We start from the raw sequence: 17,453 nt of genomic DNA, 5'->3' as shown, positions 1-17,453 counted from the left end.
ACGGAGGAGCTTTAAATGCATAAAAGACTGTTTAGGCCCAGACCACAAAGACTGACAAACCACCAGGAACGGGGCACGGCGGCCTCAGTAAAACAGTCCCATGTTTTAGTGATGCCTTTTGCTCGTAGTAGATACACAAACGAAGACTGATGCATTCATTTTTGCCACTGAATTGCAAGGCAGCGAGAAGGTAAGTCAGTACAGCGACGAGTTCGGGAGAGGAGTCAGACCTGTGTGCATGCAGGTGTGTGCTGAGTGCGTGCGTGTGCACGTGTGTGCAAGCACGTGGTTGTGCACGTGTGTGCGTGTGTGTGCACGCGTGTGCATGCCTGTGGGTGTGTGTAAGGTGCACAGAGGCGTTCTGGAAAAGCTGCAGGGGATGGGACCCATTGAGCAGAGCATGTGGCCTCTGCCTCGCTCCCTGGGAAGCGCTCCCCTCTCCAGCACGGAGCTGTGCCCTGCAGCCCTGTGAGCCCAGCACTGCGGGGTGCTCAGTCGCTGAGGACGGCCCCCGGCAGCTCGTTTGTCAGCGTGTGCCAGCGCTCGATTTTCTTGTCCTTGTTCTTCAGGCAGTCAAACCAGTGCTTCAGCCGCTCGCCTTTGGCGTTGATCCCTAGCACGACTCCACCTTGAGAGAGACAGAGAGGAGAGGTGGGTGTGCAACAGGACGCGTTGGGGCACAGCAGGACACAGCCAAGCCAGCCCTCCCCAAGGCCCCCGCTCGCAGGTCCCATTTGCAGTTGTGGCAGCAGAGCTATCGGGCTCCTGTTAGCAATACATCACCACAGCTGCTCACAGCATCGCTTCGGTGGTACTTTGAAGCCCAGACATCCAACAGAGACAAATGAAACCTCCCTGTTCAATTGGATTTTTTTTTTTTTTCCAGGAAAAATAATCTGGAAACAAGGAGGGGGGGATGAGCTGCTGCTGCCTGCTTGGGTTGGGGAGAGGAGGCTCAGGTGCACAAGAGGAGGAAAGCAGAGCAGAAAAGCAGCAGGAAGGCATGTAGGGATGGAGCACAAAGCGGGAGGATGGAGAAGGGCAGCAGATGAAAAAGGAGCAGGCATATGAGATGGAGATTTAAAAAAAATGAGCGTGAGAAGAGAAAAGGTAGTCGGAAAAGGAGAGAAACCTCAGATGGAGAAAGGGAAGAGGAAGAAGTGAAGCATGAAAAAAGCAGCTGGGATGGAGGGACACAAGGTGCAAGGGCGGTAAAGTGGAGAGCAGCACAGCACAGGGGGCAGCAGGAGCACAAAGAGAAGAAAAAGGAAGGTGTTGAGCGAGGGGGAAGAGATGGGACAGCTTCTCCATTGGGAGAAAAGCCAGAGGAGAAATTGGGAGAGAAAAACAAGGAATGTTTGTTCTCCACAACAGCTGTAAGACATATGGTGCTCCAAGGGGCCCCACTCACCTATGAAGTCATTTGATTTCCCGATGTCGTAGTCCCACACGGTGACTTCTAAGGTCTTTTTGGCCAGGTCACCATGCTTTATCTCATAGCAGAACTCCTGCAGGGAGACCACGAGCGCTCAGTCTGTACCCACACAGAGCCCAGTGCTCACGGAGCTCACCTCCATCCCTTCCCACAGTGACCAAGTTGGTTTATTTTTCCCTTTCACTCACAGCACTGAGAAAAGCCCATCAGGTGAGAACCACAGACCCACCTCGTTAAATTCAGGGTTCAGCGTCTTCTTCTTCACTGCCGTCTTATGCTTTGACTTCTTGTCCTCATCTGGCTTCAAATAACTGCAAGGAAACGGCTCGCCACATCAGCACGCAGCCGCAGAGCCAGCAGGCAGCAGGAGCATCCTCCCCATTGCTGTGCCCCGGCTCTGTTCCCATGCTTGCACCACTTTCCACCTCTTGCTCATCATTAAAAATCAGGGTTTGCACTGAGAAACATTGCTTGTCTGCCTGCTCAGCTTCCACCCCTGCAGACACGATCTATGTCCAAAATACCACGAAAACTGAGGACTCATTCTTTTGCTTTAGGGATTGAGCTGTTCCTCTGAGCATTCAGAAAAGAAGGGGTGGGTTTTTATATAAATGTCTCCACTCCTGAACAGCAATTAAAGAATCTGGAAGCATTCTGCCAACAAACTCCACCACTGAACTCCCACAGGCTGCATTTTATCTTGGTAGCATCATCCCAACAAACACCATCCCTATAAGTGCTGAATTTTGGGCCAGAGCCACGGGGGACAGGGGCAAGGGGTGAGGGATGGGTGTGAGTTGCATCCCTTAATGAGATCACTTAATTTTCACTCAGGGGAGGGGCAGGGTGGGGTGCACTGCCAGCATCACTCACGTCTTGACATAGGGGTCTGAGTATCCATTGGCATCCATGGCAGCCAGGTGGGCGCAGCGGATGATGCCCACCAGCAGGCCCTGCTTCTGCGAGCTGTATTTGAGGGAGATGAGGATCCGGCCGCGCTCCTCCAGCGACTTGTCCTCTGTTTTGTCTATCTGGGGAGGGAATGAGCCCAGTCTGGGGCTGCTCGCCCGCTCCATGAGCAAGCACCGCGTTCAAAACCAGCCCCAGTGCTGTTTGCAACGCGCTTTTGGTGTCACGCAGCCCCATGGGGGCATCGCTGTGACCCCTGCCACTCACCGGCAGCTGCTTCTCCAGGCAGATGCTGAAGTTTTTGGTCTGGTTGGGCTTCAGCTTCTTCAGTGGGATCCGCGTCTCCCCGATGAACTCGTTGTGGCGGAACTTGTCCTCATCACAGACAGAAATCCTGGGAGGACACAGGGCAGCATGAGCACAGCACAGCTATCTCTGTGCCCCTGCTGCTGGGGACGCCACCGGGGGTCCCTCTGCCTCCTCTCTCACCAACGTTTCCTTGCTCTTGGCCTTAACAGTTTTTGGTAAATGGGATTTATTTGGGAGAGGGAAGCTTAATTACAGATAAATAGTGCCCTCCAATCCCATGTCAGTGGAACAAATGTCACACTGTGGTTTATCCACGGGTGGAGGATCTCTCCATGGATGGTTTTATCCATGGGTAGGTGATCTCTTCATGGGAGTTTTATCCACGGGTGGAGGATCTCTCTGTTGGTGGTTTATCGGTGGGTAGTTTATCCATGAGTGGTTTCTCCATGGTTGGTTTCTTCAGGGGATGGGAAGGTTTATGTGCGGGCTGTTTATCCATGGGTCGTTTCACTATGGATGGGTGGTTCATCCACTGCCAATTTGACCACCAGAGGACAAGGACCTGGAGAGGTGCTGTGAGGGATGGCTCAGCAGTGCTGCACAGGGAGCACCAGGCCAGGGGAGCGGGCAGAGGGAGAGGGGTTGGGAAAAAAGGCCAAGGGTTTTCACCGTGGGGAAAGCACTCTCCAGAAAACCATCCCCAAATGCAGCGTTACTATAGATACTCCTGGAGAAAAACACCCCACCAAACAGCCGAATTCTCAAAGAGAATCTGAAATGCAGACTCGCTATGTTTTATTCTACTTCCCCCTCTTTCTTTCAGAGACCCAAACCAGCAGAGGAGCAACAGTAACTCCATACAAGAGGCAATCACCTGTGTGTGTAGGGAGGGAGCACTGAGTGCAGAGCCAGCTCTGCTCTTACACCAGGCCAATGCAGATTTTACCTTCTGATAATGTGAGTAACACGTTCCCCTGCCCCACACCCTCCTGGCTGCCTCCCCAAAGCACCCAGAGGAGCCAAGGCAGCTGCTGCTCTGCCAGCCCCAGCCCTGGTTCTTCTCTATTGAACCACGTTGGGCTGGCGGTGCCTTGCCCCATGAGTGCCGAAATGTGAGTCAGATGAGTGCAGCTCCAAACCCAGCCCTGCCCTTGGAAATGGGCGTAATGCAATTACACCAGCTTGAATTTTATTACAAGGAATCGTTGTGATGGAATTCATATACCCTGGGTTAGAAAATCAGCTCTATGACAAACAGAGAATCCAGCAGCCGCCCTCGCTCCCTGCGTGAGCCCTGGAACGGGAACATCACCCCCATGCCTCTCCCTCCAACACAACTGGCTTCCTCATGCTCTGACACCTCCCAGCGGGGGTTCTGGGCTGTGGGAGCACTGTGATGGGATATTGGATGCCCACGAGCATCCCCACTCGCTGCCCTCCCACTGCTCCGGCCCTGACTCACTGCAGCTCCGGCCGCCCCACTGCTGACTCACGGCGTCAGCCCGCATAAGGAGCGGCTCCGGCCTTATTGCTGGTGCAGAAAGAGGAGGATGAGGTCAGTGAGGAACTCATCTGGGGCCCCCCACCCTTTTCTGCATGCACAGAGCAGGCAGCGGATGCCGGAGATGTCTCTAAGATCCCGTGCGGTCCCTATAGCAACTTGCATAGCTCTCAGCGGATGTGCAGGACGTAGATGATGCTTACATGTCATAAAGAACACGGGAAGAGACAGCGGCCTGGGACTGCCCAGCTCTCCCTGGAACAAAGTGAGGTTTCATTGCTGGGCTCCGTCCCAAAAGCTCTGCATCTGAGCGCACAAAGCTCAGCAGTGCAGTGCCCGCATGGCTCCAGCACAGAGCAATCTGGGACCCCACGGCCCAGGGAGCTGTGCTGTGCCTTTCGGACCTGATCAAATACTATTGTCTGAATAATATCTGTAATGAGTCATGATGTTTGTCAAACACATGATTAAACAAAGAATTCCTGGCATTCGCGGGCACACTGAGTAGCACATGAATAATGCATCGCTCTGCCAATATATCTAGATATGAATAATCAGATCCTGTCCCTGGCCAGCTCTGGTATTTATTACCAATGTGATCTATTTACTGCCTATTATACAGGATTATTTAAATGTAGGTGATCGAATTCTGCCCACATTCATGTCCCTATTGGTTTCCCATGCCCCTTGCATGCCCCCAGCCCCATAGAGCAGACAGCCCTGCTGCTCGGGCTGGGTCTGGACGCGGGGACTTCACTTGATGAATGGATGAGACCTTTCAAGATCCTCCCACCTCCTGCATTTCCTGAAACCCGAAGGATGGAGGAGTTTGAGGGGGCTGCTTCATTAACAAAATGCTGCTTGCTCATCACTTGTATATCACTGCTGCACCGCAGGGCCACGTTTGGTGCTGGGTTCCCAGCCAGGAGCAGCCCAGCTGGGCAGGGAACACTGAGAGCCCTTTTGCAGCCCTGAAGCCCTGCGCTCCCTGGGCAGCTTGAAGGCAAAGACTGCGGTGCTCTGATCCACACTGTTGTTTTCCCGTGGGAGGGATTCCACAACCACAGCTCTGCCCCTCTGCAGCCCAGCACCAATAATGTGCCTGGAGCCCCTCGGCCCCATCCCATCAGACCCAGGCACATCTGCCTCCATATCCATCGGGAGCTGCAATGCGCGCCTTCTGCCCGACCAAACATCGCTTCCTCCAAAAAGCAGGAAATCTGAGAGAGGAGTTACACCAAAAGCTGCACTTTCTACCTCGTGCCTTGTTTGTAAGGAGCTGCATCTCATATGAGCGTGCCTCAGGATAAAGAAAATCTCCTTCACCAGTACCTGCTGCTGTGAAGGTGGAGAAGAAGAAAGAGGAGGATGGGAAAGTGCTCTTGGGGAAATGAAAAGCAGTCAAATTTTGAGTGCTGGCTCCTTCATGCAAGATTAGGAATGGAGCCATGGGAGCCCAAAGCTTTGTATCAGCAGAGGAGCAGCCCATGCAGTGCAGCAGCCCTGGCCAGTATGCTTCTTCTACCCTAACGCCGTTCTTCTCCAGAGCCACTTGCAGGCAAAGCAAAAGCTCCACTGCTTCTCTCTGTTCTCCTGGCACAAAAACCATCCCAGGGTGGAGCTGTGACCACAGCAGCCTGCAGGAAGGGACACCACAGCACCGGGCACAGCATCACTGCATCAGCCGTGTAGGGAGCCAGCACTGCAAGGCGTGGGTCGGGGCTTTGGGCTCCCTGCTGCATTTCAGCACATATCTCAGCAAACATCTCCCCCAAACTGATTTCCACGCTTGAAAGGCTGCAAACTTCAAAGCCCTCAGTGGAAAAAAATAAAAAAAAATCCCCACCGCTAATAATAATAAACCAGAGGCTTTCCAGCCCGGCGAGCCTGCGGCACTTTCAGCATGACTAATATTTTCCATGTGAAATAATAACCCGCGGTGCTGAATTCCTCATCTGCACACACACTGTGACAACAGGTGGGCTCTGCTCCCCCAGCAGGGCTGCGCTGCGGGCACGGGGGAAACCATCAGCTCCAGGGGCAGCTTTGGAGCAGCAGGGCCGGGTTCCGGCTGCAGGGTGGATCCATGATGTGTTGGGGCCAGGATATGACAGCCTGTCTGCATACGGATCCCCATCTCCCAGCCTGCATGGGATGCTCTCCCAGCACTGTGATGCCGTGCGATGCTGAGCACACAGGGACCAAACCTCAACCAGAGACGATGAGAAATATGTCCGAACGCACGTCTCTTATCGCAACGGTTCACTGCTCCATCCCAAAAGCTGGGACAGGAGGAACCCATGTCTCCAAAGGGGAATGATGGGTGGTGCAGGGAGAGGTGCCGGGGGTCCCCAAGGCCCTACCGCAGCGTTTTGCGGATCATGTCCTCGTCGGTGATGCCGTAGTAGGTGAGGGTCTCATTCCAGGTGGGGTTCAGAGTGTTGCGCAGCGTTTTGGTCCGCAGCTTATTTGCCTGGAAAAGTGATGGAGGTGAGTGGGAGCCGGGCAGCCCCACGGGGAGCCCCCCATCCTCTCCCAAAGCTCCCAGCCCTGCATCCTCCCTGCTGGTGCTCAGGCAGCGGAGTCTTGGCAGAGGCAGCGAGAGCAGGGACTGCATTTATACAGCGGGAGCGAGAGGGGGGTGGGAAAAAAAAATACCACGTCTTTTCAGGTTCATTAAAAACGACCAATTTGCAGTTCTGGCTGGTACTTTGCATTCCTGCTTCCAGCACAGCTCCCAACCCTGGCTGACTCAAAATAAGAACTGTAAATAACTTCCTTCTAATGCGTTCTGTTAGCGGGGGGAACACTTCCCAGCACTGCAGCTCTGCAGGCACAGCCACGAGCGTGGGACCCCCACTTTTGGGGCGGGGGAGAGGAAAACAGACCTTGAGCCTTCGCCCTGGAGTGGAGGGGTGATACTCAGCCCTGGCGTGTGTGCCTTCTCCCCTCTGCATGGCCCCAGTGCTGCCCACCCCCCCTAAGCTGTGTGCCTACAAGAAGGGGAGCGGCGCGCAGTGGAAGTGCTGACAGCTCTCCTATTTCCCACGGAACTCAGAATGTGGTTAAAAACTCCCTCTGCTGCCCTGAACGTTATGAATTAATTCGGCTGAACCGTAACGAGTAAACACGCCTCCCCCCAAAAGGTCTTTCCTTCGGTGGTAAACTGAGAGCGTAATTAATATTCATCACACATACATTTAGCATTTAAATTCCGCATCCCCATCAGTTACACCGCGCTCTCACTACACATCAATATCTTTAATTACTCTTCTCTCCAGCAAGCACTGAACTTCGGGAGATGGAAATATTTCCCTTACGAGTGATACCACGCGTTATTATGATCGGAGGGGCTCAACATGCCAAAGAAGAAAGACAAAACCAAAGCAAAGCAGAACTGGTTTGCTCCCAGTGGGGAAACCCTCACTGCTCCAGCAGGGAAAGTGATGGGGAGGAAGGGAGAAATGAGTGCGTCTCACCTTGCTGGCCCCGGGAAGCAAGTGCAGCTTGACGTAGGGGTCGGCCAAACCATTGTGATCCATTGGCTTCAGGCCCTGGGGGAGAGAGTGAAAAGCAGGGTTAGAGCAGCTAACAATCCCCAAACCTGTTTGTGGCTATGCTGGTGCTCCCTGCCCTCACTGGAGTGGCACAGCCATGGCACGGTCACAGTGCCAACTGGTGATGGGTTTTGTGTGTGGCTTCCAAGCAACCACGGGGCTGAAAGCGATGGCAGGGTAACGCCCCAAACCTGCACAAAGCCAATTCCACAGTGAAGAGGAGCAACTGCAGGAGCACAACAAACAGAGCTTCTGTCCCCAGGTGGGAATCACAGCCCTAGAAATGCCCCCAGGCTGTGTGGGAGATTTGCAGGGCTGTTTCATAGCTGCAGCTGGCAGAACTGTGCCCCTACGGCAGTGTGGGATGAGAGCACAAGCAGGGGCTGCTTTAGGATGGGTCAGAGTGAGGAGATGGGTAAATGGCCGCATGCTTCATGTGCATGGGACAGCACTTCCAGCCCCACCTGGGCTCCATCTGCAACTTGTTGAGCCTGGTGCCTCAGGGACCATGTGCTGACTTTGGGGAGGGCTCTGCCCTGCAACCAAATGGTGCCCAGCAAAGAGGATTTGGCTTCTCACCCAGAGCCAGCAGGATAAAAATATCAGCAGCGAATGTAGGCTGCATGGCTCTGCCTCGACAGCACCGCACCTCGCATCACCTCCCCAGCACTGCCAGGGGGAGCACAGGGAGAACGGAGCTCCATGGGCACTCATGGCACACAGGGATGGCCCCAGCACAGGTTCAGAGCTTGATTTGGGGCTCAGCACCTCATTTGGGGCTCAGTGCTCATTCACAGCAGAGAGAAGCGAGTGCTGCCTGCAGGCTCCGTGCCCCACCTGCCCGGATGCTGCACGGCAAATGAAATCATAAAGCGAGCAAGCAAATTCCCATGAAAATGGATGGAGAGAGAGGCAGCTCTGTAATTCACCCATCCATTCAGTTCAATTAAATTACCTTCTGAGGAGGCTATTAAAGGCTTTTTTAACAGATGTGCTATGGAGGATGGAGTGACAGGAGCCTGCAAAATGGGTCCCAACGCCATGTCTAACTCCGTGAGAGGTTGGGAGTAATATGAGGACCCCAGGGGTGACAATGCCATCATCCTCACTGCACGGAAAGCCATAAAACTGCTCTGAGAGAGCCGAGGGATGATCAGTGGCAAGGCAGGTATCCCTGTGCCCTGTTAGGGAAACTGAGGCACAAAGAGACCCATCAGGGCAACCCCTGGAAGGATGAGCCCTGAGCTCCTGCTCAGCACAGCACTTGATGGCTGCAGAGCAGAAAAGGGCCATTGGGCCACAGCTGGTTGGGTTTAATCCAGGTTGGTGCCTTCAAGAGCTCACGAACCCCCTCCACAGCAATAACGGGACTCAGGACTAGAGAAGCAGGATGAACGAAAGGAAAAGGGAGAACTGTCTGGGGGCGGTGGACTAAAGAAGGAAGACAAATGTTGGAGCAGCACAGCCCAGCCCAGGGCAATGCGTGTCCCAGCACCACCCCACAGCTCTGCAGCTCCTGCCCAGCGCCGCCCGCCGGGGTCCTGGCCCTTACCTTTTTGTAGTCAAGTTTTGGCAGCTTTCCCCAGGCGAGAGATGAAATGAGAGCGAGCAGATGGCGATGTAAATAAAAGAGAAAAATGGGAGAATGAGAGCAGAATGGAAATGAACAGGACTGCAACGCTTGAATGTCAGCGTGGTGGGGGGGTGTCCCGCACGGCGAGCGAGGCGATGCCGCGTGCAGGGTCAGCTGCAGAGCGCACAGAGGGAAACTCAGGGCATGGAAGGGGATCCTGGCCCAGCAGCCCCAGCCCTTCCCAACATCGTGGGGAGGGGTCCCTCCAGGCCCCAGGGCTGGGTGAAGGCCAGGAGTCGAGCAGTGCCTCGAAGCTCCATGCATTCAGAGGCACAGTCAGGACCTCTGCTGGATGTTCTGCTCTGAAATGTGCAAAAAAAAACCAAACAAAAAAACCAACAACCCAAAAAACCAACAAAACCAAAAACAACTCACACCAAACCAAAAAAAAAAACAACCACCCTAATTGCTTCAATCATGCAGACGGCAAAGGAGCTGAGGCAGAGCACTTTGTGGCAGTGATTAGCAGCATTTAAAAGAGCCATTTATAAACTGACAGCCGGTCACAGCGTTAAGTCAATAACAACATCGGGTTGGGAGCTTTGCTAAAAAAAACATAAATAGCTGCAGCCAGCGAGGCATGGGGATGGGGCTGGGATGGAGGGGATGCAAGCATGGGACGGAGCTGGAGGAGATGTGGGCATGGGATGGATTTGGGGCTGGAGGGGATGTGGGCATGGGATACAGTTGGAGCTGGAGGGGATGTGGGCATGGGAAAGGGTTTTGTGCTTCCAGCAGGGCTCTGATGGCCCCATAATGCCCACTGCAGCTCTGCTCCTCACTCACCCGGTGCGATACGTACCTTGGCCTTGTTGATGGTGCAGTGCAGGGCGTTGTTCTCTTGGTCATAGAGCAAGCTGAAATCCAGTGTCCCCAGCGCAGCTGTGAGAGAGACATGGGGCGTTATTCATCAGAGACATCCAGTAAGAGCTGGCCTCTCGCCCAACAAGTGCAAAAGGAGTGAATGAAAATGTTGGAGGAACACAGAGCATCGTCCAGTGACCTCTGGGACAAAGCAGAGGGTCTCTTGGGGGGCTGTTTCCCATTCCTGGGAAAATTTGGGCAGTGTGGCCAAGTCACCATGGGGACACATGCTCAGCACACCCCGCAGCACTGCTGCCATGCCCCTCATGCGTATTTTCATGCTGACACCTTCAAATTAATGCTCTGCCAACGGGATCTGCTCCCAGTTCCAAACTGTACGTTATGCCCAGTGAGAATGGAAATGCTTTTGTGATTGAGATGAAAAAACTGCTTTCAAACAGAGCAGTGTTCCCTTACAGCATTGGCAATCTGGTTGCAGCTGTGCATGGGTCCAAGGGGAAGGGCCAGGAGGGCAATGCATGGACCTCAGCAGCAGGAGTTCAATGGATTTGAGAAATTCTTTCCCTTTGTTCTGAGCAAGTCACACCGACAGAAGAAATGGAAAAGCCAGAGCAACCTACCTCCCCGCATCCCCCCCAAAACAAACAAACAACAACCAAAAAAACAGAGCAATTTTGCTTAACACCGAAGCAGGGCTCGCTGCCCAGGAGGTAAATTGCACAAAGCGTGTGGCAGGAAATTGGGGGTTTTCTTCCCATTGCAAAGCCTCTGCAGAGCAGCTCTGCGGGGGTGGTGGCCATGCAGGGGACAGAAAGCTCTGTGCTGCAATTTCACAGCCATCTTCCAGCCCGGCCGCACGCAAGCTACAGGTTCGCTTGCTAGCAAACAGAAATCACTGCTCCTGAGCAAATATTTCTCCTTCAAAGGAAAGCAAATATTCAGAGGGGTCTCTGCCAGAGTAATGCACCTCCTTTGCTCTGGAGTAATTTCATGGCACGTTAGCTGCCAGTTCAGGTAAGTCATAAATCAGTGGAGTTCACCCGCAGGGCTCAGGAAGATGGCAGGGATGCAGGTTGAGGCTGAACACACCACAACTCCTGAGTTCCCCATGGGTTCAGCCCAAGAGATGCTTCCACCCAAACCATCAAATCATCACCACCCGAATCATCTAAAACATCCAAATTATTGCCATCCAAAACATTGCCACCCAAACCATCACCGCGCAAACCATCCAATCCACCCAAGCCATCACCATCCAAACCAACAAACCAACAAACCATCAAACCATCACCACCCACTCCATCAAACAACCCAATCCATCCATACCACTGCTACCCAAACCAACAGGCCATCAAACCACTCAAACCATCTCCATCCCAACCACCCAATCTATCCAAACCACCCAAAATATCACCACAGAAATCATGGGCTTATGCCAAAGTCAAACTTTACAAATCCAGCCTTTTGCTTATGGAAGATGAACCCTCCACAATCACAGCTTCTCCATCCCCACCTGCCCTTCAGCCAGCCACAGCACACCCTGGTATTGATCATACAAAGAGGCTCGGATGGCTGGATTTGGTCATTGATAAAACAAATTAAAGGCTTTGTGTGGAAACTGGATTTGGTCAGGAAATCTTAATGGAGCTCCATGTCCAGCCATGCAGTGCTGCAGCAGATGCACGCTTGTGGCTTCACACCGCACGATGGGCTTTGGTAGTGCAGGAGCAAGTGAGTTTTGATTCCCAAGAAACCAAGCTGTCTGCTTTTATTGCTTTCATTGCTTTCATTGCTGTTATTGTGGTTATTGCTTTCCCCCTCCCAGCCATCCTCGCAGCTGAGATGGAAGTGGATTGTGCTTTTAATTAGGGGAGCAAGTGCCTAAAAAAGAAAAGGGCAGCAATTAGGCAAGAAGCACTGTTACCAGACATATTTAACTCTGCTGGACTATTCTGAATGCTGCCCTCTAATCACACAGACTGCAAATAAAAAATAATGTAAATAAATGCCTTTGTCAGGCGTTACAAAGGCAGCTTAGCGCTCACCAGACAGCAGGCAGGAGGTATCATTATTATGATGATTATTCTGCTCCAGTGATAAAACAACCATTAGGAGCTGTGAACTCATTAGCAGGTTCTGACCCTCCTTCCCAGCCACCAAGTGGGAGAGATGGATGGGGAGGTGCCACCAACGGTGCTGGGAAGAGAACCAAATCTGACTTGCGTGGAACGTGGCATCTTCCACCATGGACCTTTGGGCACGGGTGGCCCCAGAGCAGCACAGAAACTTGGGCACAGCTCACAGAGGAAGGCAGCGATGGCATTTTCCCTTCCAAAACTGAGGAACCTTCTGCATCGTCGCTGCCATTAGAAAGCCCAGCAAAGCAGCGCGCTGCGAAAAAGTGCAAAAACCCCACTACAAGACTAATTAAAAAGAAGCCCAAAGGCCTTAAGTCCCTCTGCTTATCAGCACTGGTGCTCCCAAGATAATCTGCTCATGGATTTTGTGCCAGGGAGATCAGAGCGGAGCGGTAAAGAGACGGCAGGGGATTGTCTGGATTAGGGCTCCCTTACAGAAGGCGCGGGTTCCGTAACCTTCAAACCGGGTATTTTTTAATGTGCTATAAAAGATTGGACCCCATTCTTCCATTGCTTTCATTTCCTTCTGCGACGGAGATCCCTTTAAAGGTCCTGAAAGGCAGTGACTGGTTCTGTGCGCTCACAGCCCCGTGCAAAATGTCAGCAAATGACTCCGCAGGAAGAACAGAAAGGATTTGTGCCATTTCCAAGCCGGGCAGCCATGGATCCCCACGGCCGGTGGGTTCTGAGAGCCCCTGGGTTCAACCCTGGCCAACAGCCCACTTTGCCCCCGAATTGACAGCAATCGATATTTCTTCATCCCTGGCACGCTCTGGCACAGGGAGCTGCTCCTTCCTGGAGCTGTTTGATGGATGCTCATCAGCTCCTCTGTCTTCTCCAGGAGGAGTGTTCAGAGGAACACTTATCTGCTCGGAACAGTTCAGAGATGCAATTATGTTTTACAGCACTAAATGGTCCCTGATGTCAGCAGCAATTAGACTTTCAGCAATTTCAATTTGGAGATGGCCTTCAAATCTCTCCCCTTCTCTCCCTTTAATGAAATACAGCATTGCAATTAATAACACCTCCCCCCCCCCCAAAAAAAAATAAACTACTCTCAGTCTTAAACACAGAGATGAAAGATGCGGGAAGCCCCTGGTGCTGGCACTGGCCCTTCCCTGGAGAACAGATGCTGACCAGAGCCCCGTTTGTCCCCATGCTGGGGATGACACCAACACCGCGCACGTGCCATCAGCACCAGCAGAACCACGGCGTGATTTGGGCCGATCCGGGTGGGGGTTGGTTCAGTTTGCTGACTAAAATCTCTTTTGCCCTTCTCCAGATCGAAAAGATGATTCAAAGGTTATAAATGTGTGAAGGAGTTGTGATCAGACGTAAATATCCCCATCCCCACAATGTGTGCCTCTCTTCCATGCATCCCCCCCCCCCTTCCCCCGTCTCCTGGGTACCCCACAACACCATCATTATCCTGCCCGTCCTTAAGCAGCCAGTAATTAATACCCACGTTATCACTTTGCCTCCCTAATTATAACTTTGTGATAAAGAAGAGCCTTCCTAAATAACCCCAGTGCCCCGACCCCAGCCATGAGCTGCAGACTGAGCCCCCTCACATCCATGGGGTGGGAGCCATGGCTGGCAGCTGGTGGATGGGCAACGGGATGGGGAGGGATGGCGGCTGTGGCTTGGAGCTGTGGAGGTAACACCAGGCAGGAATATGTGTAGGGAAACCTGGATAAATGCTGCATCTCCCCAACCAGAGGCAGCTCGAATCCTCCCAGCACTGTGACTTCTGTGCTCAGGAAGGGACGCTCACAGGAGATGGGACAAACCCCACACCTCTGTGGGGCTGCACTGGGAGGGAGCATCTCTACGGAGTGATGAATGGAGCATCCCTTGGGAATGATGTCTGGAGCATCCCTAAAGAATGATACTTGGCACATCGCAGCCTAGCTGCACCAAAGCAGAGGCCAAGGTGGAGATGTGAGCACTGAAGACACCTACAGAGGTGTCACCTGGGCACTGCAGTGGGCAGCCCATGGGTGCTGTTCCAGCCCAGCCATCCCAGCACTGCCATCCCCACACCCCCACCAGGGATGGTGGCTATACCACCACCACCAGCCTGCTATCCACACTGGGATGGGTCCCAGGGAATGCGCAGTGCAGGTGACTAATGCAGCCCTGAATCACCCGCTGAGGATGTGGGGGACTGCAAGACACTCCCCAGCCCAGCTGAGCCTCAGATCAGCACAAATCCCCACCCAGCTCCCTGATGGTGAAACGGGGCCAGCAAGCCCTCGGCTGGCTTTGTGGATGGCTGCTGACCCCAGAGGAGGAATAGGCTCACCCCATGCATTTGTGTCCTACAGGGTCACTCTGCTCTGTCCCCTGGCTGAGAGCCTGCCATGCCAGGGGAGGACCCAGCACATCTGACTAAGGAGCCCAGCTGTGCTGCTGACACCTGTTACACTGCAGGGAACGCTGCTCCCACTGCTGGCACCCGGCACAAAGCCCCCCTGCTTCCAGCACCACCAGTGCATGGATGGCAGCACCCACGGGTGTCGGTGGAAGCGACGTGGCCCTGAGCACATCAGCTCCCACGCACCCTTCTGCCCTACAGCCCGACTGCCCCCATTCCTATTGCCAGCACGAGCCAAGGCAATCTGATAATTAGAGCAGCAAATAACCCAAATCCGGTTAAAGTCGCTGCTAACTGCTTGGCTGGGACAAACATGGCTTAGTGGGGAATAGCTCCCTGGGCACATAGCTGCTCTGCTCCTCCTCATGGGGTGACATGACCCCTACTCTGGGCTGGGAAGGAGGCAGTGCCTCTGTGGGGCTCACACCCGTAGCCCAGCATCCCCTGGCCACAAGCAGCACAGGGCACAGCAGCTCACTGCCTGGGACAGTGCTCAGGACCCAACTGGCAGCCACCCAGCGCCGGGAGAGATGCCCAGGTGGGGCTGGAACATTTGGCACAGGAAAAACCAGCACCTGCCTTGCACGGGGCTGTAAACAGCTCTGCTCAGTGGGAGCTCAGCCTGCCCCTTTCCCTGTAGATGGGCATGCTGCACCGCTCAGCAGCACTGCCTGCTTCCCCCATCACCTCCGGGCTGCAAACTTTGTGCTCAGCCCCAGGCAGGATCTGGCTCCTAAGGGCTGGGCTGAGCGGAGACCTTGATTTGTATCTGAGCTGGAGGGCAGTGATGCTACCCCAACCGCCAGGGCTGGCAGAGCCAGACAGCAGCTGCTCTGCAGCCTGCAAGCTGCACCAAGCCGGGTGGGAAGGACGTCTTGGGTGGGGAAGGGTTAAACCGAGCTGCAAACACCTGCATCTGCTCGAGCTGGGCTCGGATGCCCCCAGCCCCTATGATGCAAATCTGTGTCAGTGGGTGAGAAATGGTGAGAAGAGTTTGCAGAGGTTGAAGGCAGCGATTCCCGGAGGGTGCCATTCCAAGCCGGGCAATGCCCATCACTGGCTGAGCACCCCCTCAGGGATGAAGCAAAGAGTCCAAGCCCAGCCATCAGCCACCGGAGAGAGCAAGGAGCCGAGCGGGGCTGAGGCAGGGAAGCGGCCGCAACGGCAAACGCAGCAACTGGTGTCTCTCAGGAGACTTCCCCAGTTTGGGTCCAGCGCCCAGCCTGGCTGCGGCAGGGATGCTCCCAGCTACCACCCCCGTCCCCCTCCCCCCCAAAGGGCAGCACCACGGTGACAGCACAGGGTTTGTCACCGCTGCAGTGCAATGCCATGACAGGCAGTCGGCACCCAGGAAGGTCAGCGAGACGGGGACCGACCCGCAGACCCGCACCCCGCAAACTCCCCGCGCCAACTTGGCGACTCACTGCAGTCGTCGGACTCGTAGCCCTCCGGATCCACCGCCTCCTCGGCTGGAGGGCACTTGGCTGGCGGCGGGGCGGGCGTTGTGCCATACGCCCCAAAGAGCTGGTCCACATCCTCGTCATCCTCACGGGGCGTCTCGGTGGGGCCGACCGAGGGCTGACTGACCGCAGGACGCAACGTACCGCTGCGGCCGACGGCAGCGGGGAGCCCGCGGGGGAAGCGGGGGAAGTAATCTGAAATCTGCTTGATGGGTTTGATGGGGCCGGGGCAGACGTCGATAGCCATGTGCTCCTGGATACTTATGGTCGTTTTCTCTCCTTTTCGGAGTGTCATGCATGCGGCTGTCCCGGCGTCCCCGGAGAAGCGAGGAGGCCACGACGGTGGTGGCGGTGGGCACGGGCTCCGCCGGGCTCCTACGTGGTTCTCGTGCCCTCAGCCTCGGCCGCCGCACGCATGCTGCTGCCGCTCGCCCCGGCGCTCGCACAGCCCCGATCCTGCCAGCTCTGCCTGCGAAGGAGTGAGCGAGACGGAGCGACGGCTGGGAGGCAGGGGGTGGGCTCTGGGTGATGTCACCAGCTAGCAACAAAGCGGCACCGGCAGCGGAGGAATGAGGGCTGTGGCCGGACCCGGGCTCTGGGATGGGCATCTGCTCGCTGCCCCTTCCCCAGCACGGCCCCGGGGGGCTGGGAGCCCTCGCCGATTCCCTTGGCTCCCGGTTGCAGCACACTCTGTTTCCCGAGCCCCTCAAAGGAAGGAAGGTCACAGCGTATCACAAGGAGCCCCGTTCCCGCTGTGCTGCATCCCCACAGCTGTGGGTTGGGATGGAACTGACCTGGCTTCAGGGGACAGCGTTGCCCCTGTGCCCCAAGGCTGTGCCCAGGAGGTGCTGTGCCACGTGCTGAGCGCTCAGCCCTCTCTGTGCCCCCTGCAGAAACGCCTGTACCAGGGGATGGAGCAACACGTGGTGCTTGGATGCTTGCGGCACAGAGCGAGGTAGAGGGAAAAGCACTGTGGTGTGATGTCCCCATGTGCTCGTGGGGTAGGAACAGGGACATGGACGTGGGCAGGGATAGGGACAGGGACATGGACAGGCTGCCCAGTGAGGTAGCAGCAAGAGAATGCTGCAGCATGCTGGCAGAGCTGCCTCCAACTGGTGCTTCCACCTCAGCTCCTGTGCTCCATTGATACATCTGCGCTTCCACGCGATGCCAGGAGTGGATTTTTGAGCAATGAGTGTTGGAAAAGAGCAGCTATGAGAGCATGGTGCAAAAAGTTCCCCCTGCGTGTGATAGGGCAGCTCAGTGCTGGCTCTGACGTGACGTGGGGACACGCCAGGTGTCACGGCCA

The 17,453-nt window shown here is 54.9% G+C and overlaps 1 protein-coding gene across 1 annotated transcript; it reads right to left on the bottom strand.

The window, feature by feature from the left end:
* Window positions 1-491: 491 nt before the first annotated feature.
* DOC2B (double C2 domain beta) lies at window positions 492-16,439 on the bottom strand (the record flags this gene model as incomplete). The annotated part of the gene is made up of 9 exons (XM_079545091.1): window positions 492-628; window positions 1,412-1,508; window positions 1,665-1,746; window positions 2,309-2,466; window positions 2,612-2,738; window positions 6,518-6,627; window positions 7,634-7,708; window positions 10,147-10,226; window positions 16,109-16,439. 9 exons carry the CDS (start codon window positions 16,437-16,439, stop codon window positions 492-494), a joined length of 1,197 nt encoding a protein of 398 aa, XP_079401217.1.
* Window positions 16,440-17,453: the final 1,014 nt, after the last annotated feature.

This window comes from Tetrao urogallus (genome assembly GCF_951394365.1).
Source record: "Tetrao urogallus genome assembly, chromosome: 20".
NCBI classification, from domain to species: domain Eukaryota; kingdom Metazoa; phylum Chordata; class Aves; order Galliformes; family Phasianidae; genus Tetrao; species Tetrao urogallus.
This window is presented reverse-complemented; position numbering and strand designations above follow the sequence as displayed.